The following is a 27,578-nucleotide window of genomic DNA, read 5'->3' as shown; positions in this document are numbered from 1 at the left end:
TGACTGGGTGGAACATCATGCTACATGTCTGCGGCATGATGTCTCAGTGCTAGACATCACTATAAACTGCCACACTGCAGACATCATAGCGATATGACTGAAAAATTGTTAAAGCTACATTAAAAATCCTAATCACACACTCACACACTAAACGTGTTACCAATTCATATATGTATTTAAAAAAAATTGAGTATGGTTCTTATATCCACAAGATGCGCAATGAAAAGAATATGATTTACAGAGTCATATGATGCAGATGAATAAACATGAGTACAGGATTCCCGTGGGTCATGGGATCCTTGAAAAGTTTTGGAATTTAAAAAAATAAATTTCAAGGGCCTTGAAAAGTAATGGAATTTGTCAAAACCTTGCACAGTTTTGGAAAAGTCATGGAATTTCTGACATTGGAGTTAAAGAAAATTGATTACTTAAAATTTCATAGATCACCAATTAAATAAAACAGGATAAAATTATGATCAATAAATGGTTTCATTTCATATAACAAGATTAAATTCCCCTAAGAGTAGATCTCACCTAATTTCCGGTGTAGTTTGATTGGAAAATTCAAATGGTCAGCTGTGCCACTTTGAATAATTACCACTTGACGATCTGTCATAATGAGATTAATTTCTTCCGAAAAAGTACGTTATTTCTTTGATCTAACGTACAAGGTAAGTACTAATTTGCTTTTGTTTATATTTCTCTCGTTTTTTGGGTCTGTCATAACATCTCATGCGGCATAGTCAGTCATTCCTTTATTATGTCGGATGGTACGACATGTTTATGATCATTATTGTTGATTTGATATTCTTGTTTTGGGCTGTTACTTTAGTTCTAGCTTCAGAATATTAAAAATTGTAGTTTTCTTTTGGAAGCCGTTTTTAGATAACCTGTCAACCCTACTGAAAAAAAATTCAGAGATTCATTTTAATATTAGATCCATCTAGGTCTCCCAGTTGAATTCTCCTGATTTTTTTAAAATCCCCAATAAAAATAAATAAATACTATAATAGAACGTTTATTAGAGAAAGAAAACTATTTGAATTCAGAATTCAAAAATCTGCAAGAAGGCTTCAGTCAAAATTCCAGTAATATTACAGTGTGGAAATTTTGACTTCCATTTTTCAAGAGTGTCAGGTTAGGATGAAACATGTTTACTGCCAATATAGTTTAACTTTAATCAAACATTTTTCTGTGTCTGGTAAACTTTGATGGCATTTTTAGTGTTGCTGTTATTAGTATATTTAATGAAATTATTTTATAAAGTTAAAGAAAAGAATTGTCATTGTCTGAAATTGCATTTTAATTTTAAATTGCTGAGACTTTATGTAGTATGATAATGAATAAATCTTAGATTGTAAGTCTGGTCATGCAATAGGTGATGAAAATAAGAACTGGCCAGTTGCAAAATGCCTCCTAACTCTGTCTCATGGCCAGGCAGATGTTGAATGAGGATTCTTCATCAACAAAAAAGCCATAAGAGATAACCAAAAGCAGCTGTCTCTCATTTCAAGAAGAATCAATATTGATAGTATTCGGAGCATAGGAGGCATTGAAAATGTAAATATTAGTAAAGAAATTTTAAGTTATGCTTCAAACGCTAGACACACATACAGACTATACTTGGATGAGGAGAAGAAGATGAGGAAGGACTGTGAGAGGAGCAGAAAAAGAAAAGCAGATCTTGAGCTGGGTGACATGTTAAATAAAAGAATACGACTAATGGATGATATCCAGCAGTTGCTCAAATTGGCAAGATAAAAATGATGAAAAAAGCCAAAAAGGACAACAGCCTAAGCCTGCTAACTGTGTCCAATTCTCTCAGATATACTGCAAAAGTGAAACAAGAGACTCTGAAGGACCTTGAAATGGAGATAGATCAGAAAAAGATTACTTCTCACTAAATACAAGAGAGCAACTGGAAAGCGATGTGTTTTGTTAATATTGTAAATGGGAATACATACAAAGACTACATAGGATTGTTTCTTTTTTCTTTTGAATACAAAATACATTGAACATTGGATTATGACATGAATTACTACATAAAGTCATGGTGTGCAAGCCCAAGTAAATTTAAAATGTACATATTAAAAATATTTTTCATTAACTTTCGTCAACAATTCCCATCATGAAATGGATACACTACAGATAATAGCCTCACCATGCTGGTTCTTCTAGCCGATCTATCTGTCTATCCATCCATCTATACAGACAGACTGCTATAAATAAATAAATCAATCTGGTCATAACAAGTAATAAACAAAAATACAGAAGAGACATCCAGATATACATGTTAATAAATTGTTTTATGTCAAATAAAGCCCTTAGCAGTAAATTATAACAGACCAACAGTTTTTCTAGTATATTAAACCAAAATAATGACAAATAAAGGCAGTAAATTGAAGGAAGGCATTTAAACTATAAATATACACTTACAAACTGGATTTGCATACAATTTAACACTTACCGCTATGGCTGTAGTTGGAAGTAACAGTGTTGACACTCCCTGACAAGATCCAAGCGATCACTGTGTCGTAGAGAACAATAAGCCTCTTTTAAATACAGAAAAAAATACACACGACCAGGGGTAAAGTACCTGTGCCCTATATGAGTATCTTGCCATGAACGACCTCTGATGAGATGCATGTATTCAGTTATTCAAACAATAAATTAACCACCCTAGATAACGCTGTATGCATCTGCGAAGTTAATTAACCAAATTGTTCTTAAGGCATACCAAATTATTTTCTTGCCTTATTCTTTTACAACATTGCTGTGGGAGAAACATTAAGGTTAATATGCATGGGTGAATGACACAGAGGAACAATCCAGTTTGTTTTAAGTTAGGAATCAGTTATACATGTAGAAGAAACAAATTATTACACTCTGTTGCCTTGATTATCAATGTATAATCCATCGTTATTAAAGATTACTGGGTCATTTTTTTGTAGTCCAAATGTACTCTGTATATAAAATACACACCATTAATATTTGGTTGATAGTAAAGTATAATTGTGCAGTTATTATTTAGGGCTGGAACGAGTCATCTTTGCAGCTAGCAAAGCCCAGCAAAACTAAATTTAACAACTCTTTGTTGAAGTAGTTTGACTTCATAAAGCACAGCAGTTAAGAGGAAACATTGTTTGTGCTTGTATATACTGCAAACCTCATATTATCATTAGTCATTCTGATGTGTATGACTTTCATCTACATCGTAACACCACTCTGGTATGTATGACTTCCATCTACATTGTAACACCACTCTGGTGTGTATGACTTTCATCTACATTGTAACACCACTCTGGTGTGTATGACTTTCATCTACATTGTAACACCACTCTGGTGTGTATGACTTTCATCTACATTGTAACACCACTCTGGTGTGTATGACTTTCATCTACATTGTAACACCACTCTGGTGTGTATGACTTCCATCTACATCGTAACACCACTCTGGTGTGTATGAGTTTCATCTACATCGTAACACCACTCTGGTGTGTATGACTTTCATCTACATTGTAACACCACTCTGGTGTCTATGACTTTAGTCTACATTGTAACACCACTCTGGTGTGTATGACTTTCATCTACATCGTAACACCACTCAGGTGTGTATGACTTCCATCTACATTGTAACACCACTCTGGTGTGTATGACTTTCATCAACATTGGAACACCACTCTGGTGTGTATGACTTCCATCTACATCGTAACACCACTCTGGTGTGTATGACTTTCATCTACATCGTAACACCATTCTGGTGTGTATGACTTCCATCTACATCGTAACACCATTCTGGTGTGTAGGACTTCCATCTCTATCGTAACACCACTCTGGTGTGTATGATTTCCATCTACATTGTAACACCACTCTGGTGTGTAGGACTTCCATCTACATCGTAACACCATTCTGGTGTGTATGACTTCCATCTACATCGTAACACCACTCTGGTGTGCAGGACTTCCATCTACATCATAACACCATTCTGGTGTGTATGACTTCATCTACATCGTAACACCACTCAGGTGTGTAGGACTTCCATCTCTATCGTAACACCACTCTGGTGTGTATGATTTCCATCTACATCGTATAGCCACTCTGGTGTGTATGACTTCCATCTACATCATAACACCATTCTGGTGTGTATGACTTCCATCTACATCGTAACACCACTCTGGTGTGTATGACTTCCATCTACATCGTAACACCACTCTGGTGTGTATGACTTCCATCTACATTGTAACACCACTCTGGTGTGTAGGACTTCCATCTACATCATAACACCATTCTGGTGTGTATGACTTCATCTACATCGTAACACCACTCTGGTGTGTAGGACTTCCATCTACATCGTAACACCATTCTGGTGTGTATGACTTCCATCTACATCGTAACACCACTCTGGTGTGTAGGACTTCCATCTACATCGTAACACCATTCTGGTGTGTATGACTTCCATCTACATCGTAACACCATTCTGGTGTGTAGGACTTCCATCTCTATCGTAACACCACTCTGGTGTGTATTATTTCCATCTACATTGTAACACCACTCTGGTGTGTAGGACTTGCATCTACATCGTAACACCATTCTGGTGTGTATGACTTCCATCTACATCGTAACACCACTCTGGTGTGTATGACTTCCATCTACATCGTAACACCACTCTGGTGTGTATGACATCTACATCATAACATCACTCTGGTGTGTATGACTTCCATATGCATTGTAACACCACTCTGGTGTGTATGACTTCCACATGCATCCTAACACCACTCAGGTATGTATGACTTCCATCTACATCGTAACACCACTCTGGTGTGTATGACTTCCATCTACATTGTAACACCACTCTGGTGTGTGACTTCCATCTTCATTGTTTCACGACTCTGGTGTGTATGACTTCCATCTACACTGTAACACCCCTCTGCATCAGAGCACATGCAGAACATTGCGATGCAGAAAAGAATTCATCTTATTCTATTGGGAAGTTTTAGCAACTATGCCATCTGTACTGAGTTCAAAGATGAACACTAATGATGCTTGTTTTGCCTTGAAACTTATTTCAATTTCCCTTTGATGCTTCTCACCCAGTTTGAGATATTTGGACAGTTATGACGACCCAAATATCTGCAACATGTGGGAAAATTTGGTGGAAACTTGGACTAATTAATACTCTGTAAGGAATGTTTGAGAGCAGCAACTACAAGTTAATACTATATTCAACTGTCCAATGGATTTTAAGAACAGAAATGTTATGCATTTATTTATATAGTGTCTGTTTGGTTGTGAGTGTGTGCACATGTGTTTGTGTGTCTCTTGACAGCAGCATTGTTAATGAAGCACAGCATTCTGTACCTTGTCTAAGACGCGAACAGCTTCATCCATAGAGTGTAACTTTTTGAATTTAAGACTTAAAATATAAGAAAGTATTTTACATAAAATAAAAGACAGTATTTTAAGTAAAGTGCATCAAATTCACTTCCAGATTCTTCCTTGCTAGAATGCACCATTTTCCAAATAGAACATATTTTCCCTTAGAATCTTGACAAGCATTACACAGGTTTGAGTGGCATTACCTTACAGACACGTGTATGTTTTCAATTAGCTAGTTTTGCAGTGGCCCATTTGTCACCATTTCAGATGGATGTGGCATACAAGTTCACCGTAGTGGAAAGTTTTGCATTTGGATCGTTGATCTCGGCTGTGGATCCTGTTGCCACTTTGGCAATATTTCATGCACTTGATGTTGACCAGATTTTGTACATGTTGGTGTTTGGAGAAAGTATTCTGAATGATGCAGTGGCAATCACCTTGACAACGTATGTATATATTTTTTAACAATCATAATTATATAATTGCCAGTTTTTGTTTATACTCAGTTGTAATTTGTGTGTTATTATGATTGTACTTTCAGAAGAAAAGGTGGGGATTATTTGATCTTAACTATCTCTGAACTTTAGGATGTGATTGGTGGTGGTGTTAGACTTGCACATTCGCTTCAGAATTGATGGCGAGAAGCACAGATATGCACATACACACACAGGCACACATACTAGTGGATGGAATAAGGATAACAGAATGAAGCATGGGAATGTGGTGCATTGATGCAAACTTGTATATGTTATCATCATTATTATTATTATTATTATATACATGTGGCCCCAGGTGTCTGATTGGTCTAAAAGTGCTTGCCTTTAGCAACCACTCCAAGTCACCTCTGTGCATGTGGGTTCAAGTCTTGGACTTGGCCAGTATAAGTATGTGAGAATGCTTGCCAGTAGTTTCCTGTGGGTCAGTAATTCTTACCAGGGTTTTCCTGTGTCTGGGTATACTAGCCGCCATGTATAGCCTGTTGTGTCCTGAAAAATGATGAACCCAAAGTAACAACAACAATTATTGTATACATGTAGTTTTAATAATAATAATTGTTCTTATTATTTTTATCTTGCTTGTTTTAACATAAGCAAGAGATGGGTTAACTCATTCCTTGTTTTAAGGGATTGCTGTTTTACTTGGACCATATAATCAATAAGCATTGGTCCTTCATCTTCCTTTACTCCATCTCACACTGCTCCAGCGGCCTAGTGGTTAGAGTGTCCATCGCAGATGTTGGAAGTTGTGGGTTCAATCCCCAGCCGAGTCATACCAAAGACTTACAAAAATGGTACTAACAGCTTGGCGCTCAGCATTAAGAGGTTAGTGTTAGGACTGGTCGGCCTGGTGTCAGGAAAATGTGACTGGATGGGACATCATGCGGCATGTATGCGGCATGATGTCCCAGTGCTAGACATCACTATAAACTGTCACACTGCAGACATCGTAGCGATATGACTGAAAAATTGTTAAAGCTACATTAAAAATCCAAATCACCCACAATCGCACTCCATCTCACTGTACACTTACAGACTTACAGACATCGAGCTCATTTGAAAATTTTAATAATATTTTTGTTTAGGGCTTTTCCATTAAAACATACATGGGACCCAGGACCCAGCGAAGGCACTTTTAAAGCCTTTAACATTGTTCTACATGATTATAATCATTGCTAGAACTTGGACTGTAGAATCAGCAACCTTTGTTCTTTCGTATCCATGCAATATTACTCTTCATCTGACTGTTAAGTATAATCAGGATGATCTTGTTGTTGTTGTTGTAGGGTTTAACACCATTTTTCAGCACACGATAAGCTATACATGGCGGCCAGTATTAATGGTGGAGGAAGAACCCGGGAAAACCCCGGAAAGAACCACAAACCCACGAGAAGCTACTGGCAAGCTTTCTCACATACCCACATTGGCTGAATCCGAGACTCGAACCCACGCAGACAGAGGTGAGATGGCAGTGATCCGTAACGGAGAGCGCTTTAGACCACTCGGCCACTCGGGGCCCCTCAGGATGATCTAAAATCTTTATAAAGTTTAAACCTGGAAGAAATTGCCATCATTCTTGAAATCTTTAATCAGAAGCTCTGTTTTTTTAATATTTATGCACCCCTACCATCCCTTTTATTTTATTTTCAGGTCAAAATTATTTGAAATGCTTGAAGATTTTAGACCAGTTTTTGTTTTGTTTGTTTTTTTGTATTGGCCATAGAGATTCTTTTATCTTTCAATTATTCATATCATCAAGCAGAAAAGGCCAAGAATGTTTTAACCGTAATACATAAGAGCATTACAGAATCAGAAAACTTTGGCTTACACTTTACGTTAAGAACTTGAACCCTAGGTCAAGGCGTTTGCTTTGTACGCTCTTAAAAACTGGCTTAGTCTGCATTACCCTTGAAACATTCAGACCATAAAAAAGAATACCGTTCTTTAAACTTCATTTGTACTTTTTTAATAAAAAAGAAACATTTAAAGCTAATTTTATTATGTTTCTCAAACGAAGAATGCATGTTAAAATTGTATTTTTCAGCACAGCTTTGGAATTCAAGGATCCTGATTTAGTAGGCAGTGGTGCTGGGGCATTTTTCCATGCAGTCTGGCGTTTTTGTCTCATGTTCTTTGCATCCAGTGCAATAGGAGTGGGATTTGGTCTCACAAGTGCCCTTGTATCCTTTATAACTTGTGTATAAAATTGAGTGGGTTTGTTTGTGACTATTTAAATTTTCATCTTTTGAATACGAGTCTTGCTAATTATTCAGTTATGCAGGCCTGTGCATGTTGAGTATGTGCTTAATTTAGCATTCTTTATCATAAATGGAGCAAGAAATGGCTCTCTCCAATATTAATAATTATGATGACAAGTATTTCCGAGAAAGTTAGAGTAAGAAAACAATGTACAGGCATGCTGATAAAAACAGAGACAGACAGTTCATAAGAGAGGATGTGTTATCCATAGAAAATCAAAAGGGGCAGGGTGCTAGTCAGGAGAACGGGTTTTAGGAGAGAAAGGGTCTAATCAGGAGAGCAGGGTGTTAACCACGACAGTACGATAGCGGGGTGTTAGGAGAGCAGGGAACTAAATTTCTTAAAATACAAAATCACATATGTTATATAAGCAATGCCATCTTGAAATTTCCAAGACCATCTTAGATGAATCCCAGGGCAAAAATGGTTACCATATTAGGTGCCTCTCACGGCATAGGAGGGGGGGGGCAGTAAAATGATAAAACGATTTTATTTTAAAAATTTATTTGTGTTACTTTTATTACATGTGAAATAAAGCATGAAGATTAAGGATGGTTTAATTTGTATTCCAAATGACACAGTTGGGTCTAAAAGACAAATGAGCAAAACTGTAGACACGCATTCAGCATTATGGGATATCACCGATCTTTTGAAGAAACAGAAGACTAATTTAAATTAATCAAATTAAACCTTTTAATAAATCTTTCACAACAAGGTCCAAATACTTGGACTGCAGTATAAAGTGGGACGAATTAGTCAGGGATCTCTGTAACATTAAGAAATGGATGGACATTGACAGTGAGAAAAGTTGGAAGTGAGCGGTCAAATTCTCATTTTATAATAGCAGTGGGAATAGTTTTTTAGTAAAAAGCATTTGTAATGAAAATGTTTATGTTTTGTGTAAATTATCTTTATCTTTAATTATAACGAATCTGTGTAATGTCAGTTTTAAACAGTACTCCAAGACATTTCAGTGTGCAGCACATTTATCACTGAAAACATTGTGTATAGCAATCAGTCCTTTTTGTCTGACTGTGAATACTTTTTAGTGTCATTATTGATTCAGAACCAAACAAAATTCCTTTATTTAAAATAAAGGACATTTATTTTGAGAAACTTGATTATTTTATTGCTTTATTAGTAAAATACTGATGATGTGATTTCATTGGATATAAGAATGAAATTTCTTCTCATCGATGAGAAAAGCCGGTTTGGAACTTTTAAGATGACTACACACTTTGGAACTTGCTTCCCCATAAAGAACCTGATGTGTGAAACTAAGTTTTCATATCCTGTGTACTCCTTTCATTTGGTTTCCTTTCCTTTTCATACGCTGAGTATTTGTTTCACTTGTATGTACTCTAAGTGTTCCCTTACTTTTTATATTCTAAGTTCACTTCATTTCCTTGCTGTTTCATATACTGAGAACTCCTTTCACTTGGTTTCCTTGCTGTTTCATACACTGAGTATTCTTTTTACATGGTGTTCCTTTCGCTTGATACTCTTGCTATTTCATATAGTGAGTCATCTTTGACTTGGTTTCCTTGCTGTTTCATTCACTGTTCGTTTCATTTGGTTCCCTTTCTAATTCATTGAGTACTCCTTTCTTTAGTTTCCCTTGCTGTTTCATACACTGAGTATTTCTTTCATTTGGTTCCCTTCTTATTGTATACACTGAGTACTCCTTTAGTTTTCATTGTTATTTCATACACAGTGCTCCTTTCACTTGATTCCCTTGCTATTTCATATGCTGAGTGCACCTTTTGCTTGAGTCCCCAGCAGTTTTATACACTGAGTAGCCTTGACTCCCTTGCTTTCCATGATTACATTTGGAAATGACTATGATAAATCACAGATTAAAGTTCTAGATACTTTATTCTGACAACATAATATTTATGAGTGTTTCATCGATTGATTTGACGTGACATGAGGCTGCGTCCACTAGCTCTTGTGCCAGAAGGATTTGCATGCCTTTTAACTCTTTTATTTTACCACCTTGATTTGATTTGCATATTTTCTCCAGTTGATCAGTCTATTTTCTTTTATCGTTTCATGTATCAGATTAAAGAATGCAGGCTGATAGCAAGTGTATAATATAATAGAAATAAAAAGTCCTGTTTGCAAATGGTTTGCACACTTTGCTCTACTCATCTGCCTGTCACCTGTATTTCAGTGGCTATGTTAAGATTAAGTCATGCTGAAAGACCTGTGTTTCAGTGGCTATGTTAAGATCAAGTCATGCTGAAAGTCCTGTATTTCAGTGGCTATGTTAAGATTAAGTCATGCTGAAAGACCTGTGTTTCAGTGGCTATGTTAAGATCAAGTCATGCTGAAAGTCCTGTGTTTCAGTGGCTATGTTAAGATCAAGTCATGATGAAAGTCCTGTGTTTCAGTGGCTATGTTAAGATTAAGTCATGCTGAAAGTCCTGTGTTTCAGTGGCTATGTTAAGATTAAGTCATGCTGAAAGACCTGTGTTTCAGTGGCTATGTTAAGATCAAGTCATGCTGAAAGACCTTTGTTTCAGTGGCTATGTTAAGATTAAATCATGCTGAAAGACCTGTGTTTCAGTGGCTATGTTAAGATCAAGTCATTCTGAAAGTCCTGTGTTTCAGTGGCTATGTTAAGATTAAGTCATGCTGAAAGTCCTGTGTTTCAGTGGCTATGTTAAGATTGTCATGCTGAAAGACCTGTGTTTCAGTGGCTATGTTAAGATCAAGTCATGCTGAAAGACCTTTGTTTCAGTGGCTATGTTAAGATTAAGTCATGCTGAAAGACATATGTTTCAGTGGCTATGTTAAGATCAAGTCATGCTGAAAGACCATGCCAGCACATAATGAAATACCATGCCAGCACATAATGGTGACTGTGTTAAGATCAAGTCAAATGTGACTTTCACTCATTCACTCATTTTAAAGTTTCAGCTTTTTTGGTCATGTGACTTGACTTGAATGGCCATGGATTTGTCATGTGACTATCATGTGCACTTTGGTAGCAAGCATCTATCCATAGATTAAAACAAATTTTAAATTACCAATTAGAGTGGATTTCATGTTCAGTTCATTGAATGCAAAAATGACAAACAGAATAAAGTGACACATAATATGTGTTGAGTACAGATTTTGGACCTGATTTATTGGACTCTTGTTGCTATACTTTAATGTAATTTTTATTTATAATGGTATATTCAGTGCACTTTGAACTTATATTTTAATTTCCTAAACTAGCTCAGTTATTGAAGTTTATTGATTTGAGGAAGACACCATCACTGGAGATTGGAATAATGTTAGCATTTTCATATCTACCCTACAGTCTTGCTGAAGGACTGCAGTTATCAGGTTCATATCACAGTGTGATGCCTATAAGACATTGTCTATATAGAACACTGTTTTGACATTGTAGCTTGACCATTTTAGTTGAATATCTCTTGTATAGAGGCAGAGAAAAGTTTAATAAATATTTTCGGTTATAAGCAGGTGTCTTTTATGTAGAGGTTCATTAAGGCAGGTTTCAAATTATATTTTTTTTTCTTCTATATTTTATAATAGTCACTTAAACCAGCAACAGCAGTCTCTTCTAAAGAGTAGCCATCTATTCACTTTTAATAACAATATTTCATCCACATTAAAACCAATTTTAAAAAAGAAATTCCACTATTTCAGTTTTCCTCTAAGATACTTTTTTTAAAAAGTAAATAAATGATTCTCATTGTTACGTCATGAAAGTTTTATAAAATATCTTTGTGAATTTAATTTCATGTGGAGTTCCTAAAAATGTTCTGCTTGCTACAGATTTGTGATTTATAGCATTGTTGTCAGGTAGTCCAATTCATTAATAACTTATTAAATAAGTGTCATTTACATCAAGGCCAACAATTTCTGACATAAAGTTTTACTTACACTTCCCAAGATGAACCTTGTTAGATGGGTTTAATTATGTCAGTTTTAATACTGGCAGCTTAATTAACACCATAACATTCTTCTGTCTGTCCAACTGTATATCTTGAAGTTGTATGAGCAAATTTATAAATCAGGTACACTTAGATGAGGCTTTTTGCAATGATTTGTTTATTTTTTTACATGACCCATCTACATATCCACAAATGCTGTGAAATTTAAGTTGAATTCTGTGTGACCTGACAAATGTAGTAATAAAGTTCAACAAAATTTATTTTCAATAGTGATAGCATATTATGGTGTGCACTACTAGGCTATACTTTACATCTTTCAGTAATTTTTTCTTGTGAACAATCGATTTCTCCATAAAAAGACTCTATTTTTTTCATATTAAAATGTTGTTGCATTTTATGTTCTTTTCTTCCAGGAATAATGGCAATATTGTTCTGTGGGGTGGTGATGTCGCACTACACACATTTAAATCTGTCTCCAGTTGCCCAGATTACGGTCCAGCAGCTTTTTAGAACAATAGCTTTTATTGCAGGTAGGTCAGGACAAACAATTTATTTTAACAAAAAAGATTGCAAAAGTTCACATTTCAGCTTTGCATTCATTACTTCAGAGTAATTGGAAGGAATTATTTGGGGTACAACATAAATGCATGTCAAGTTTCAAAATCATTGGAAAGAATTAATTTGGGTACAAAGTGTTTCCCTTTACACACATTTGTGCATCAGAGACTCATGCTGGAAAAAATTGAAGCACACATTTTGTTGCTGTGCATTTTTCTTATGCAAAGGATTTGCATAATGAGATCAGGATTTATTTAACGTCCAATACTTTGGATGAGGGATGGCATCGCGAATACTTCAAGCATAGGCATAGACTGGTTCCCTGCTTTGTTTGCTACCTGCATTGCACAGCTCTATTCGTATAGCAGAGTACAATGCAGGAAGCATATGAAACAGGAAACCAGACTAGCGTAGGCGATGTTATGACGGAGTAGCTTCCCCTAATCTCACGAGCTCTCACACAATTTCCATCGAGCTCAGTAAGATGTGGTCTAGATGTTTAACCTCAGTGCTTTTTGCACTAGAAAGTGATCTCAAGATTAAAACAGTGTGCACTAGGAATCATTAGTAGAAAAAGTGAAAGAAGCAGAACACAAAAGAGTAACTATGGATCTAACTTTAATAAAAAATGGAGGAAATATTTCCCTTTACTGGAATATGGCACATCCAATAGGATTACTGGTGTGACTTGTGATTGTGAAGACTGCAGAAGTGAATAGTCCTTTCATTACATGGTTTAAGAATTTTAAAAGATCTGCCCTCGTTCGCCACAAGATATCTGGAGAACACATTATTACCCAAGACATTCTTTTACAACAAAGAAATCAGTACACTTGCAGAGACAAATGCATTATTTGGATTACAAAGTCAGGGGGTCATTGCTGATTTTGTTGGTTTTTAACTTTGCTGCAATAAAAGAAAGATCTTAAAGTTCAAGTTTTACTTATTAGAAAGAAGATGAATCATTAGCCTTCTTGATTTTTGGATAAATGTGTTCTTGGATGAAGTACAATGAAACCGAAGATAGTACATATTTTATGACAGGCAGTAAATTAATTGACATTTGGTTAAAAAGATTTATTTAGCTTTTTGTATTGACTTATGTGTAATGTGTTGGTCTATAATATTGTTTCAAAAAGATTATAAGGAGACTGTTAAATGTGTGACTTTAAACTAAAAGAAAAATGAACAAATAAAATTATTCTTTGAATGGATAATGCATTTGTTTGTTAATTGTGCATGTTGGTTTCTTTTTATGTTTATAGAGAGAGAGAGAGAATGTTTTGCAAGTTCCAATATCCTATTTCTAGCTGAAAAAAGTACGGGTCAGATGAAAATTTGTCAGTACATTTTTGACCCCCACATTTTTTATTTGTCCCCCAGTTCTGACACAAAGGTTTTTTTTTATACCCTAATTTAACACCCCTGTGGGATACACTGGGTACATAACATACGTGCAGTAATTGTACTATAATGTCTTATTACCACATCATGCCTATTACCGTTGTATTTGAGCATTTCAGGAAATACTGTCATACATCACATTTCAGTGACCCTTGTGTAAACCTATGCACGAGAAGTTGGATAGGAATCAAGATTGACAGTCAGAAGAAACACCTTGTTCATAGTAAAATGATTCCTAGATTTTCCTTATAAATCTTCCAGTCCCATTCAGGCCAGATCAATTTCCCACCCCTTTTATTTGGTACATTTCATTCATGAAATCATGTCGAGTACATTATCAAAGAATTCTCTCCTTCACAGCTCAAACAATATAAGTAAAAACAGTCACATGACTAAAGCTATGCAGTACAAAATTGTTCTCTAACTTGTGGGGGCATGTTAAGGTTGAATCATCAACTTCCATGCTTTGTTTCAGTGTGGGTCATTTGATCTGTAATATAAAGGCTGGTTAAAGAACCATGTCATCCCGTCGAATTCATAAAATTCTTGACCCTGGGCATACAATTTAAATTTACAGGGGTTGGGTTAATTAACAAATATGCAAGTGTTATAAAATACAATAGTCATGAATCATAAGTATTTTTATGGATCTACTACAACTCAGGCATAGAAAAATCTTTATTAAATTTATGAATTTTGAAACTTTTTATTAAATGTGTTTCTTTCATATAACATTTTCTGATTATATTGCTTTACTTTAATACTACTTACAGTTACTGTTGCTGTCAATTGCCACAGTAATTGGGCAACTTCTTTAGAGAACCTCGTATCAGAGGTCACCTGAGAACACCCAGCACTTTCACTGAATGTTTAATCATTTACTAGTGCTTCACTCGTTAAATACCATTGCAGTAAGAAAAAAATGAGAAAAGTTTTTGAAACCTTTCTTGGGTATGTTTTCTAAGTAGTAATTTGGTAATAGGACATACCAGCCTAACTGGGTGTAAGTAAGAACATTGCATGTATGTTGAAGTTGAAAGTCGGTGAAAGAAATTAGTATATTTTCTAACAAAACGAAAAAAATTTGCTTTCACATGCAGTTGGATATTTTAACAAATATTTAGTGATGTTCATTACAGCTGATACTTGCTTGGCAAAACTGAATTTTAATTTCCCATGAAAACTTCTCTTTGAAACACAGGAGAAATATCAGTAATGATGTTTTAAAAACATGTCCCAATGAGACTAGCCTTTCTGACTTTTAAGTTTAAATTGATGTCACTTATATAGATGACTATTTATTTTCCAGAAACTTGTATGTTTGCCTATCTGGGTTTAGCAATATTCAGCTTTAAGCTGGATTTCAAACCTGCTCTTGTTTTATGGAGTATTGTAAGTTTTTGATGTTATCCAGTGTGGCAGTATTACATGCTTTTAATATTGTGGTTATAAAATGTATTTTACAAAATTTCTTTTCTCTCTCAAGTTGTTTATACTTTTTAGTTGTTTTGTTCAAATTTAGCAGGTATTTTAAATCTTGCTTCAAACTAACAATGTGTTCAGAACTTGTGAATTGTGTCTTACATGTATATTCTTTCTTATTTAGTACTTTTGTCTTACATGTATATAGCTTGCTTTGTATGGTTGAGTCACATTTTTTAAAATGTCTTACTCATCATGTGTACTCAGTTAAGTGTTAATACTTTATTATTTTAAATGGTATAATAAGAGATTTGCATTAAACCCATGTGTCATGACAGGGTAATTATATTAAATTATTGTATGGATCTGTTCTTGTAATTCTGACTATAAAAAAGCACTATAGAGGGACAGAATTTTAAGATGAGTTTGTTCTTAATAGAGCCATTCTTTAACTACATTTACATAAAGCAGGGCCAGGAATGATACTTTCTGTTGTACTGATAAATGTTATATTTTAATGAATGTCACATGAACCCAACTGAAGAATGTGCTTTATATTTTATATTTGTTTTAATATCTTGTGCACCCAGCTTAGTACAATGCTGATATAAATCTGCCATTTGCAGGATAGTTGGCAGAACCAGGTAAGTGCTTTTCAGACAGACAGCAAGCACAGTCCCAAATCTGCTTGTAAAATTATCATGTAGTTATTGTTTTAAAAAAGGTTCCCCATTGTACATGGGGCAGATTAAACAAGTAACACTATAAACATTAACATTAATGATTTTTACAAATGGTAAAAATATTGAAATGCTTGTTGAGACATGTACTTAATTGTAACCTTTGACATATCTGGTATCTTCATGTTAGTGTGAACGATTTTTAATCTAAATTTGATGGCATATTGGGCCCTGTAACAAGCATTGTGTCAAAGTTGAACCTTACATAAAGGAAGTTTTACAAATGTGTGCTTACAACAAAGGCTACCGAGAAGACTCAAAATGACCAATTCCCAGCATTGTTCATCTATAGATGTTGATTTAGTTTGGCAAATGCTGGCTGATCATAGTAATGAAGATAATTTATTTTTAAAGTCAGGAAGAATATTGGATTATATGAGCTGGGAAAGTATTAAGGGATATGCCAGTGAATGATTTCAAAGCCCAAAAAATGGCGTTAAATTTGAATCTGATGTATGTGATAGATGGACCAAGACCAAAACAGACGTCATGATGGTTAACCTCACATTTCAGTGGTGTTTCAAGATTAAATGAGGAAAAGACAGACAAACAAGCTAAATTAAAATCCAGAAAATTTAAAAGTAGAGTGCACTTTTCATTTCTTTTCTAGGCATAATTTAGCACAGAGAGAGACAATCTGCTACAAAACTACATAGCCCTACTATGAAGTTTACAATAAATCTAATAAATAATAATCTAAAAATGAAATTAAAAAGTAAAGATATTTATTTTATTAAAATACCTCTGTTCGAACAAGTAGACTAGGGCATTTATGGACTTAAATCTTAATACAGCATTACAGAATAATAAATTAGCATAGGAGTCAGTAGAGTACTAATTTCAAGGAAGTTAGGCTTTGGCAGAGCTTTTGTTAATGAAAAATCACTTTGAGATGTGAAAGGGTGTTCTCAGTACATGACAATATTCATGCACATATATGAAACTGGTTAAACTGAGAAACAATGAACAGATTAATGCTTATACAACTAGAGGCAACTTCTTTTCAAGATTTTGATATTAATAGGGGTATCCAGAGTAGATGAGGAGGAAAGAGAGATGAATATTGAAGTGTTATGTAAATAATGAAGTATGGCTGTTTCCTCCTCCCCCTCAATTTTGTTCTACTCCCCCCTTATTTTTGGGACAAGGGGGGGAAATCCCCCCCTTATGATAAAATCCTGGAGCATCTCTGCATCATCTGCTTGTGCATTATGCCATTATTGTTTGTAGCTGGGCCTTCATTTTGGGTAGTTTTTGACAGGTCCTGTGTAATGTATATAAGTGCAACATATTTACCATTGTTTTATGCATTTTTGAACATTTACCTTCAGCTGGCACTATATAGCCACTCTTTTGCTGAGGTGCCATTAAGCTCTACACACACACACACACACACACACACACACACACACCTTGTTTGATGCACACCCAGATGTAAAAAGCTTAGACAGGGGTCTGTATTGATCAAAGTTCAGTGTGTTGTAGACAAATAAATTTGGTGAAGTCCCTTTTGTATGTCAATGTCATTTACCACTGGAGAAAAAAACAAACCAAAACCCCACAAATTGACTAAATACCAAGGCTGAGTTGCTTGAAATGTGTTGATGTATATTGATTATGTATGCTTTCACAGGGAAAAATGTTATGGAGACCTTACGATATAATGTCATGGTAGTTATTCTTGTGGTTTTATTTGTTTGATTGTGTAGATTCATGTTGTACTTATATAGTTGCTTTGCATCTTTCAGAAACCTGTGTTTTTGCTTACCTTGGATTAGCTATATTTAGCTTTAAATTTATTGTCAAGCCTGCTCTTGTCATATGGAGCATCGTAAGTATGTTTGGGCATCTTTGATAAATTTATTGTAAGAATGTTTGATTTATGTCTTGTTTGTCTAATTCTGTTTGCATGTATGTTTATGTTTATTAAGTTGTAGAAGCCAGTTTTTAAAGTTCATAGCATGAGTTTGCACATGAAGTCAGTCTTATTAAATAAGAAATTATGTGTTTGTATCAGATTGATTTTTAAGAAATTATATCATTTAGCATCTTTACATCATGTGATTTTTTTGGTCTGTTATGTTCCATCATACACGTGTACTTTCATTCAGCATAGTCTGATTATTAAATAAATTAATCATTAAATAGATTTCTATCTAAATTAGTAAATTTTGAAGTTCTGTATTCTACAACTTTCATTGTTTATGTATTAAATTTCTGTGCAATTGTACTAAAATCAATAATGTTATACTCAGGCAAGGAGAAATGAATAATTTTTGGTCAGTTTGCTTTTTGTGACATGTTTCTAAACTGATTTTCATGTATATATTAATGTATTATTTCTTACTCTTCCAGGCTCTTATTTTGATTGGAAGAGCTGTAAATATCTTCCCACTGTCTTTCATCTTGAATTACTTCAGAGAACACAAAATAACGAGGAAAACACAGTTTATCATGTGGTTCAGTGGTAAGATAGCAGTATTATCTTTTACTCTTTTAGCTATCTGTAATATACACCAAACTAGAATAATAATCAGACTGCTCCAGTGGCCTAGTGGTTAGAGCATCTGCCTTGAATGCGGAGGGTTGTGGGTTCGATCCCCAGCCAAGTCATACCAAAGACTTATAAAAAATGATCCTAACAGCTGCCTTGCTTGGCGTTCAGCATTAAGAGGTTAGTGTTAGGACTGGTCGGCCTGGTGTCAGGATAATGTGACTGGGTGGGATATCATGCTACATGTCTGCGGCATGATGCCCCAGTGCTTGAAATCACTATAAGCTGCCACACTGCAGACATTATGATATGACTGAAAAATTGTTAAAAGCTACATTAAAAATCCAAATCGCATAATAATAATCTACTGTCTGATTATGTGCATATAGTTATTTAAAGTGAACAGTGTAGACCATGATTTGCTGTTTCACATGGTGCCTTTGTGTATTTAAAGTGAAGTGTAGACCATGATTTGCTGTTTCACATGGTGCCTTTGTGTATTTAAAGTGAAGTGTAGACCATGATTTGCTGTTTCACATGGTGCCTTTGTGTATTTAAAGTGAAGTGTAGACCATGATTTGCTGTTTCACATAGTGCCTTTGTGTATTTAAAGTGAAGTGAAGACCATGATTTGCTGTTTCACATAGTGCCTTTGTGTATTTAAAATGAACAGTGCAGACCATGATTTGCTGTCTCACACTGTACCTGTGGGTTTGATCTGCTGTTAAATTATATGTCTATAGGTATTTCAACTGAGCATTTGCTATCAAATATATTATTCTGTCTCCTATATATCTGTGTATATTTCATGTGAACAGTGTTGACCATAATCTACTGTCTAGTAACACACCTACATGTATTAATTGCTATCTCATATTGTGCCTGCAGATATGTTCAGTTAATTGAACAGTGTGAACCAGGATCTGCTGTCTAGTAACACACCTACATGTATTAATTGCTATCTCATATTGTTCCTGCAGATATGTTCAGTTAATTGAACAGTGTGAACCAGGATCTACTGTCTAGTAACACACCTACATGTATTAATTGCTATCTCATATTGTGCCTGCAGATATGTTCAGTTAATTGAACAGTGTGAACCAGGATCTGCTGTCTAGTAACACACCTACATGTATTAATTGCTATCTCATATTGTGCCTGCAGATATGTTCAGTTAATTGAACAGTGTGAACCAGGATCTACTGTCTAGTAACACACCTACATGTATTAATTGCTATCTCATATTGTGCCTGCAGATATGTTCAGTTAATTGAACAGTGTGAACCAGGATCTACTGTCTAGTAACACACCTACAGGTATTAATTGCTATCTCATATTGTGCCTGCAGATATGTTCAGTTAATTGAACAGTGTGAACCAGGATCTACTGTCTAGTAACACACCTACAGGTATTAATTGCTCTCTCATATTGTGCCTGCAGATATGTTCAGTTAATTGAACATTGTGAACCAGGATCTGCTGTCTAGTAACACACCTACATGTATTAATTGCTATCTCATATTGTGCCTGCATATATGTTCAGTTAATTGAACAGTATGAACCAGGATCTACTGTCTAGTAACACACCTACAGATATTAATTGCTATCTCATATTGTGCCTGCAGATATGTTCAGTTAATTGAACAGTATGAACCAGGATCTGCTGTCTCAGAGTGTGCCATGAGGTAACCTCAAATATAAATCAAAATTAAGGGGATATTGTACACATGTAATGTCATCTATTTACTCACCAGCACTGAATTTGGTAAGCAATATGCAGATGAGACAAAATGGGAATTCCAAGTGAGGATAAAAAAGAACACTTGAGGGATATCCTAAATAATAAAGATTCCTCAGTGGCTGAACATTTTAATTTATCAGACCAAAATGTAGATTGTTTTAAATATCAGATAATAGCAATCATCAAATCTTTGATCTAGAGCTCTACAGTAGCACACTTTATAGGAAAGATAGAGAACTATTTTGGATATACCACTTACATACTCTACAACCAGTAGGGATTAACATTTCTGTTTAAATGGGAGTTCAGGCATTTTGAACTATAATCAGCCCGTGTTTTTCATGCTAAATGCCTTCATGATCAAGCTTTTGCTTGTAGCATTACATAGAAATATCATCCAACTAATGAAAACACTTTGTCGGTGATGGGGATAATATGCCTGTTGAAATGTTCAGCAAATAGCAGAGAAGTTTAAACAGGAATACTTAGTGTCACTAATTTTCGTTGTTTATTGATTTTTTTGCAGATTTTATTGTTATGTTGAATCATGAATTTAAAGACCCAACCAAAAAATTAGGCACTAATGATAATGGAGCCCTACCCTTCTTTTTATTATGTTTCATTCCAAGAAAATCAACAAAGCTGTTTGATAAATCAACATTATTTTTGTAATCTGGGTAAAAATATTAGCTATTTACATGTCTATTTTATTGTGTCCCTTAAAAAAAGAGAATTATAAAGCATTTTGATATTGTTTCACTGCACACATAGCTACATGGTATCTGGTTTCCATAATTTGCACTTACAGCCTTAAATCAATATGCCTTGAGATGAGTAATAATAGAGAGAATCAGGAAAAATCATAAGGTATTGAAACATTTGTATTAGTGAAAACGAAATACAGAATAGGAAATGATACTATTAATGAAAATTAGATTGAATAGTATTCAGATGGGTTAATTTTCATTCAAGTGAAACTGTTGTCGAAAATTTAAATCCTTGTGAAAGCACATCTCATTTTATCCATGCATGCTTAAGCCCAGTGAACAACATAACTGTAAAATTTTAGAACTATAGCTTGAGACACAATTACCAATGAAATGCATCATTCATGCGCTAGTTACGGCAGTGTATTGAAGCTCACATTTCATTGATTTGGAACAAAACTACTGAATCGGCATTGCATTATTCAATTGGCTGGTACACACAATACAATTTTTATTTGGTATATAATTCTCCAATTTTTTTATTTCAGCATATCTAGTATTCTTATAGCCATGGATTATTTTCTTTCTTTTACCCATTTTTTTGTGGTCAACACGTATCCATTCAGCGTTAATCAGCTTCATTGATAATATTCTAAGTAAAGTCTAGTGGTTGAAGTTAGTTTGTACATAAGGCAAAAGAGTGATTCCATTTTTTCTCAATTTAGTTAGGATCTTCACACTTTGATGGGCTCTGAACTCATCAGATATTAACACTGCATTGAGGAAGGGGTAACTGGTCAAATGATCAGTTTATGTGTGGAATGATAACATTATCCATGCTTATAGGGATCAATAAGCCACTCCATGGTCATCAGAAAGTAATTGCTGGTACGACTTTGTGGACAGTTTTTGAAGGAAGAGGTCATACACATGTACTTTACTGACCAATTAGTAAGTTTGTGTTGTTGGCTTTGTAGGCGCCTTTTATGTTGAGTGTAAGTGATTTACTTTGAAAGATGTTTGATTTATGCTCATTCAGGTGTTCTTACTGATTTGACCATTGAAGCAACTGTCATTTGCTGTTATCAAGGTTTTGTTATTTTGTATTCTTTATTTGAGGTATTTGTATAGGTTAATCCATGCAGACATTAACAGGCAAAACCATGAATTTAAGTATGCCTCCCCCCCCCCCTTTGTTTGTCTTCTCAAAACCATGAATTTAAGTATGCCCCCCCCCCCATTGTTTGTCTTCTCAAAACAGTGAATTTAAGTATCACCCCCCATTGTTTGTCTTCTCAAAACAATGAATTTAAGTACCCCCCCCCCCAATTGTTTGTCTTCTCAAAACCATGAATTTAAGTATCCCCCCCCCATTGTTTGTCTTTTCAAAACCATGAAAATAAATGATATTAGAGTATTCATATTCTTGGTTGGAAATGCAGGATTATGTGTCTGCAGGTATGATATGTCTTATAATGTGTTTGCATGCATGATCTGTTTCATGATGCATCTGGAGGCATGATCTGTCCCATGATGCATCTGCAGGCATGATCTGTCTCATTAAATATCTGCAGGCATGATTTGTCTCATTAAATATCTGCAGGCATGATCTGTCTCTTTAAGTGTCTGCAGGTATGATTTGTCTCGTGTCTGCAGGCATGATCTGTCTCATAATGTATATGCAGGCATGATCTGTCTCATTAAGTATCTGCAGGCATGATCTGTCTCATTAAGTATCTACAGGTATCATCTGTCTCATGTAAGCTGCTATGATCTGTCCCATTTTGTGTCTGCAGGCATAATATGTCCCATTATGTGTCTGCAGGCATAATCTCTCTGATTATGTGTCTGCAGGTATGATCTGTCTCAGAATGTGTCTTAGGCATGATCTGTCCAATTATGTGTCTGCAGGTATGATCTGTCTCATAATCTGTCTGCAGGTATTATCTGTCCCATTTTGTGTCTGCAGGAATGATTTGTCCCATTTTGTATCTGCAGGCATGATCTGTCCCATTTTGTGTCTGCAGGCATGATCTGTCCCATTTTGTATCTGCAGGCATGATCTGTCCCATTTTGTGTCTACAAGCATGATTTGTCCCATGATGTGTCTGCAGGCATGATCTGTCTCATTATGGGTCTCTAGGTATGATCAGCAATTTTGCAATGTGCCATGAGGTATTTATGGTGAACATTTTCAGTATGATATGCTATCTCCATAATGCACTTGCAGGTATTTCAAGTGAACACTGTAGTCACTGGTCTGCTGTCTTCAATGGGTAATTAAAGTGACCAGTATAGACCATGGGCAATTAAAGTGACCAATGTAGACCATGGGTAATTAATGTGACCAGTGTAGACCATGGGTAATTAAAGTGGCCAGTGTAGACCATGGGTAATTAAAGAGACCAGTGTAGACCATGGGTAATTAATGTGACCAGTGTAGACCATGTGTAATTAATGTGACCAGTGTAGACCATGGGTAATTAATGTGACCAGTGTAGACCATGGGCAATTAAAGTGACCAGTGTAGACCATGGGTAATTAAAGTGGCCAGTGTAGACTATGGGTAATTAAAGAGACCAGTGTAGACCATGGGTAATTAATGTGACCAGTGTAGACCATGTGTAATTAATGTGACCAGTGTAGACCATGGGTAATTAAAGAGACCAGTGTAGACCATGGGTAGAGGTCAGATAGGTGTGTTGGACTAGAATCCGACAGTGAAATGTAGCACAGAGAACAAATTTTGTGTTTGATTCTGGATCGAATGGATAGCCAGTGTAGGGTACAGAGCAGCAGGGAGGTGTGTTCTGATCGTGGTACTCTAAAAAAGAAGTATGATCCGAGCAGCTGTGTTTTGAACTTTTTGAAGTTTCTGGAGTAGATATTGAGATGAACCAGACAGAATTGAGTTACAATAGTCCAGTCTTGAACACACAAGTGTTTTAGTGGCATTAACTGAAAGATATTTGTGAATTGAGCTGATGCGTCTCAGCTCAAGATATGCAGCCTTGCATATGTTCATGACATGTTGGTGCAATGTGAGAGTACTGTCCAGAGTAACACGTATGTTTCTTACTGATTGTGTGAATTTAATGTTGGCGTTGCTAATATTTATTGTTTGAGGTAAAGGATGTGAATGAGAAAATCTTTGTGTTGTGATCAGAATGGCCTCAGTTTTATCATCATTCATCTGCAACTTGTTACAAGTCATCCATGATTTCACATCAGAAATGCACCTCTCTACACCTTGGATGGTAGCATCAACTTCAGTTGGGTGGCTAGATTTGTATATTTGGGTGTTATCAGCGTACAATTGGTGAGACACTGGATGACGATCTATGACACTTGAGAGCGACTGAGTGTACAGAATGAAGAGAACAGGTCCAAGAACAGACCCCTGTGGAACACCACAACATAGATCAACTGGGTTTTCCTGTATTGGTGCAAACCCAACATAGATTGAGACAGAAAATCCAATAAATTATTCCTTTCTTCTGCAGGTCTGCGTGGTGCTATCGCATTTGCTCTGAGTCTACAGCTGGAGAGTTCAGAAGAAAAGAGCTATGTGTTGGTAACAACAACACTTATTATTGTTCTGTTCACAATAATGTTCTTAGGGGGAGCCACAATGCCACTTATGAAGGTAAGTACAGATGGGATATGGTTTAGTTACTCACTTTGCACTTTATAATACTAAGTTCAATCTCTGGTACTGACATGTTAGCTTCTTAATAACCCACTTTCATAGCTAATAATTTGTTTCAGGTATTTTTCAAGGGTGATCTAGGAATTTTCCTGAAAGGGTTTAATTTTGAGTGGTGGTTTGTTTCCATGAAAGTAGCCTTCTTTCATTGTAAAGGTGTAGTGTTATAAATGGAATAAGATGGCTTGATAAAAACAACCACCACCACAGCTGGATCTACCTCTGTAACAGTACATTCAACTGCCAAGATCAACTTGCACCACTGCCAAATAGTATTCTTGTTAGCTGCTGGCTTTAAAATCTTAAAGTTTTAAAATATCTAACTTTATATACTGTTTTTTATAACGCTAACATTATTTACACATTATTGCCTTGATCCATTCTTGTACTTGAATTTGAGTGAGAAGGTTGATCATTGAACCTTTGTGTATGTAGTTAGAGTAGTAGAGACTGTTAGTCACCTGACAGAAATTGTAGTCGTAAATTGTATTGTGACCTCTTAGTAATGTCCACATAGGAATTTGAATCAAATTCCATCCTATAAAAGAGTAAAGGCAGCAGTAACACTTTAATAAACTTCCCCTGACAACTAGCTTTAAATTTTGCAGGTTTTAGAATCTAAAATAGACCACCTTATATTTTGAAATAGAAAACCTCCTAATTTAAATTGTATTTCCACAGTCTGGTTGGTGGACTTTGTTGAATTCAAGTTTTTACTGATTTTACAATCTGATGTTTCCCAAACCTGATGGGTGGTTTTTGTTGGGAGTTCTTGCAGGATTTACAATCAGAAGACTATGTTAAAATGCCAAAACATTTTTTTTTTTGTAATACACATGCCAGGGGAATCTATATGTCTGACCATCCAGCTTGCTGGCCATCCATTCACCCACAGTCTCACTTCTTTTTTTTTTTGACTGCCTTGAAACTTGGTACATATTATGAGCATTGTCAGAAGATATTCATATTGACAAATCATTGTGCTTCCATGGTTATATTTTTTTACTTGCTGCAGGATGCAGTATATAACAGAATCATTTGTATGCATCTATTCTTGCAGTTTTCAAAGGATTGCTGCAGCAGTTGGCATGTATTCATCATCATGATATGTGCTCATTGTTGGCTATGTATTTTACTTAATATGCTAGTTTTCTGTTTCACCACATGATAATACATATCAGTCACCTTTCCAACAGAGGCAGCATCAGGGTTTTGGTTAAAGTTTCTCATTTGCACATATTTCCTAAATTCTGTGATAGATTTTCTCATGTTTCTGATGAATCATTATAAAGTTATGACAATTCATTCTACAATATGCAGACTTACTCATTAAGTTCAGGGTGATAGAAAACTTGTTCAAAATTTGGTTTAAGTTTTTTCATTTCCTTGTACATCCAGAACCCCTTGAAAGTAGCCTGAGCTGGTTTTACTATATAAAATCTTTCACACTAGCATTCTAATTATATTTTTGTTGTCCCATAGTGTGTGACTATTGCAGTAAAAATGAACTCATAGGGTTTAAATGGCATTGACTTCTATCAATACAATACCACAAAATCTAACAAAACTCTAAAACATCATCACTCTGCTCATCTATTCATCCTTCCATCTGTTCCTTTTTCATTTATTTACATTAACGCAAGTTCTCCAGAATCTGTAATTACTAAACTTTATGGATGGCTTGAATTTGCAGTAAGGAAAAGCCTTTCAGTTACAAGATCAAATGATCAGACATCAAGGTCACTATTACTGCTGGGAAAAAAATAGCTTTTGGACATATTGTCTCAATTTAAGATGTATAATTATTTGGTTTACATGTCCAGTCTACTTTCTCCAGTTTCTGTTTGCATGACATGGCCTCACAAAGGAGAGTGCTGAATCTTGATAAGTCACTGGTATCTAACCAGACAGTTACCAGTTGCCATTCATAAAGAGAAAGCTCAGCTCCAGGCATGACCTTGCAACTTTTGCTGGATTCACCTGGGAAACATTTAAATGTAGTGCAGTGGCAATGTATGTGATTGCACAGGGATTTATCTCACACTGTATAAATACATTGCATTTGGTTAACTCATGTCAGAAAAAGTTCATCCTTCCAATGGAGCAATCATCTTGCATCTGCTGGGTCAAACAGGTAGAGGTTGGATGCTAAAGTGTTTCCTCCTGTTACCTATTCTCCTAATGTTAATGTGATTTGTTAATGTATATGATTGAGAAAGTATAATATTTTTAGCAAATTGTGTATCTCCAGAAATACCTGATCACAGTACTAGAAATCCCTCCCACCCTTTCCCACAGTGCACGGTTTTGCTTAAACTCAGATTGACTACATCCAGAATATCGGTAGCCACCTAGCAGGAATAAGGGGAGTTAACCAATAAAACAGACATTTCTTTGTATTAAAGGGAGGGTTTTGGAGGTAGCAGAGAATAATCCCCTGTGTTAATGCGATTACATAAATATTTTTTGATAAAACGTAATTTACTATATAAAAGACTTCTTACCCAATAACATTAATTCTGCATCACCGACTGAGATCAAACTTTGTGGATGTTGTGCACATAGATGATGATCAAAAGGTCAAATATCAAGGTCACTTTGTATTAGATGTTGTAACCCAGCAAATTTTGAAGCAGATAAAGCTAGATATTTTAGAGACTGCTCATTATCAGCAGGTCAAATTTTATTTGATGGAATTCAGCTGATCAGATTCCTTCGTCTCAGTTTGAGCTGTGTTACCTAAAGTTAGGAAAGAAAACAGAGATAT

The 27,578-nt window shown here is 35.4% G+C and overlaps 1 protein-coding gene across 1 annotated transcript in view; it reads left to right on the top strand.

Annotated features, from left to right (window-relative positions):
• Nucleotides 1-27,578, top strand: part of LOC149773979 (sodium/hydrogen exchanger 8-like) — an 88,922-nt gene that overhangs the window by 35,426 nt on the left and 25,918 nt on the right. The window contains exons 7-13 of the mRNA XM_089945928.1: nucleotides 5,644-5,822; nucleotides 7,918-8,053; nucleotides 11,363-11,468; nucleotides 12,454-12,570; nucleotides 17,913-17,995; nucleotides 18,520-18,631; nucleotides 24,609-24,751. Coding sequence (XP_089802054.1) covers nucleotides 5,644-5,822; nucleotides 7,918-8,053; nucleotides 11,363-11,468; nucleotides 12,454-12,570; nucleotides 17,913-17,995; nucleotides 18,520-18,631; nucleotides 24,609-24,751 — 876 coding nt within the window. The remainder of the gene's footprint in view (nucleotides 1-5,643; nucleotides 5,823-7,917; nucleotides 8,054-11,362; nucleotides 11,469-12,453; nucleotides 12,571-17,912; nucleotides 17,996-18,519; nucleotides 18,632-24,608; nucleotides 24,752-27,578) is intronic.

This window comes from Sinohyriopsis cumingii, unplaced genomic scaffold (genome assembly GCF_028554795.1).
Source record: "Sinohyriopsis cumingii isolate HCF-2022 unplaced genomic scaffold, ASM2855479v2 utg000488l, whole genome shotgun sequence".
Classification (NCBI taxonomy): domain Eukaryota; kingdom Metazoa; phylum Mollusca; class Bivalvia; order Unionida; family Unionidae; genus Sinohyriopsis; species Sinohyriopsis cumingii.
This window is presented reverse-complemented; position numbering and strand designations above follow the sequence as displayed.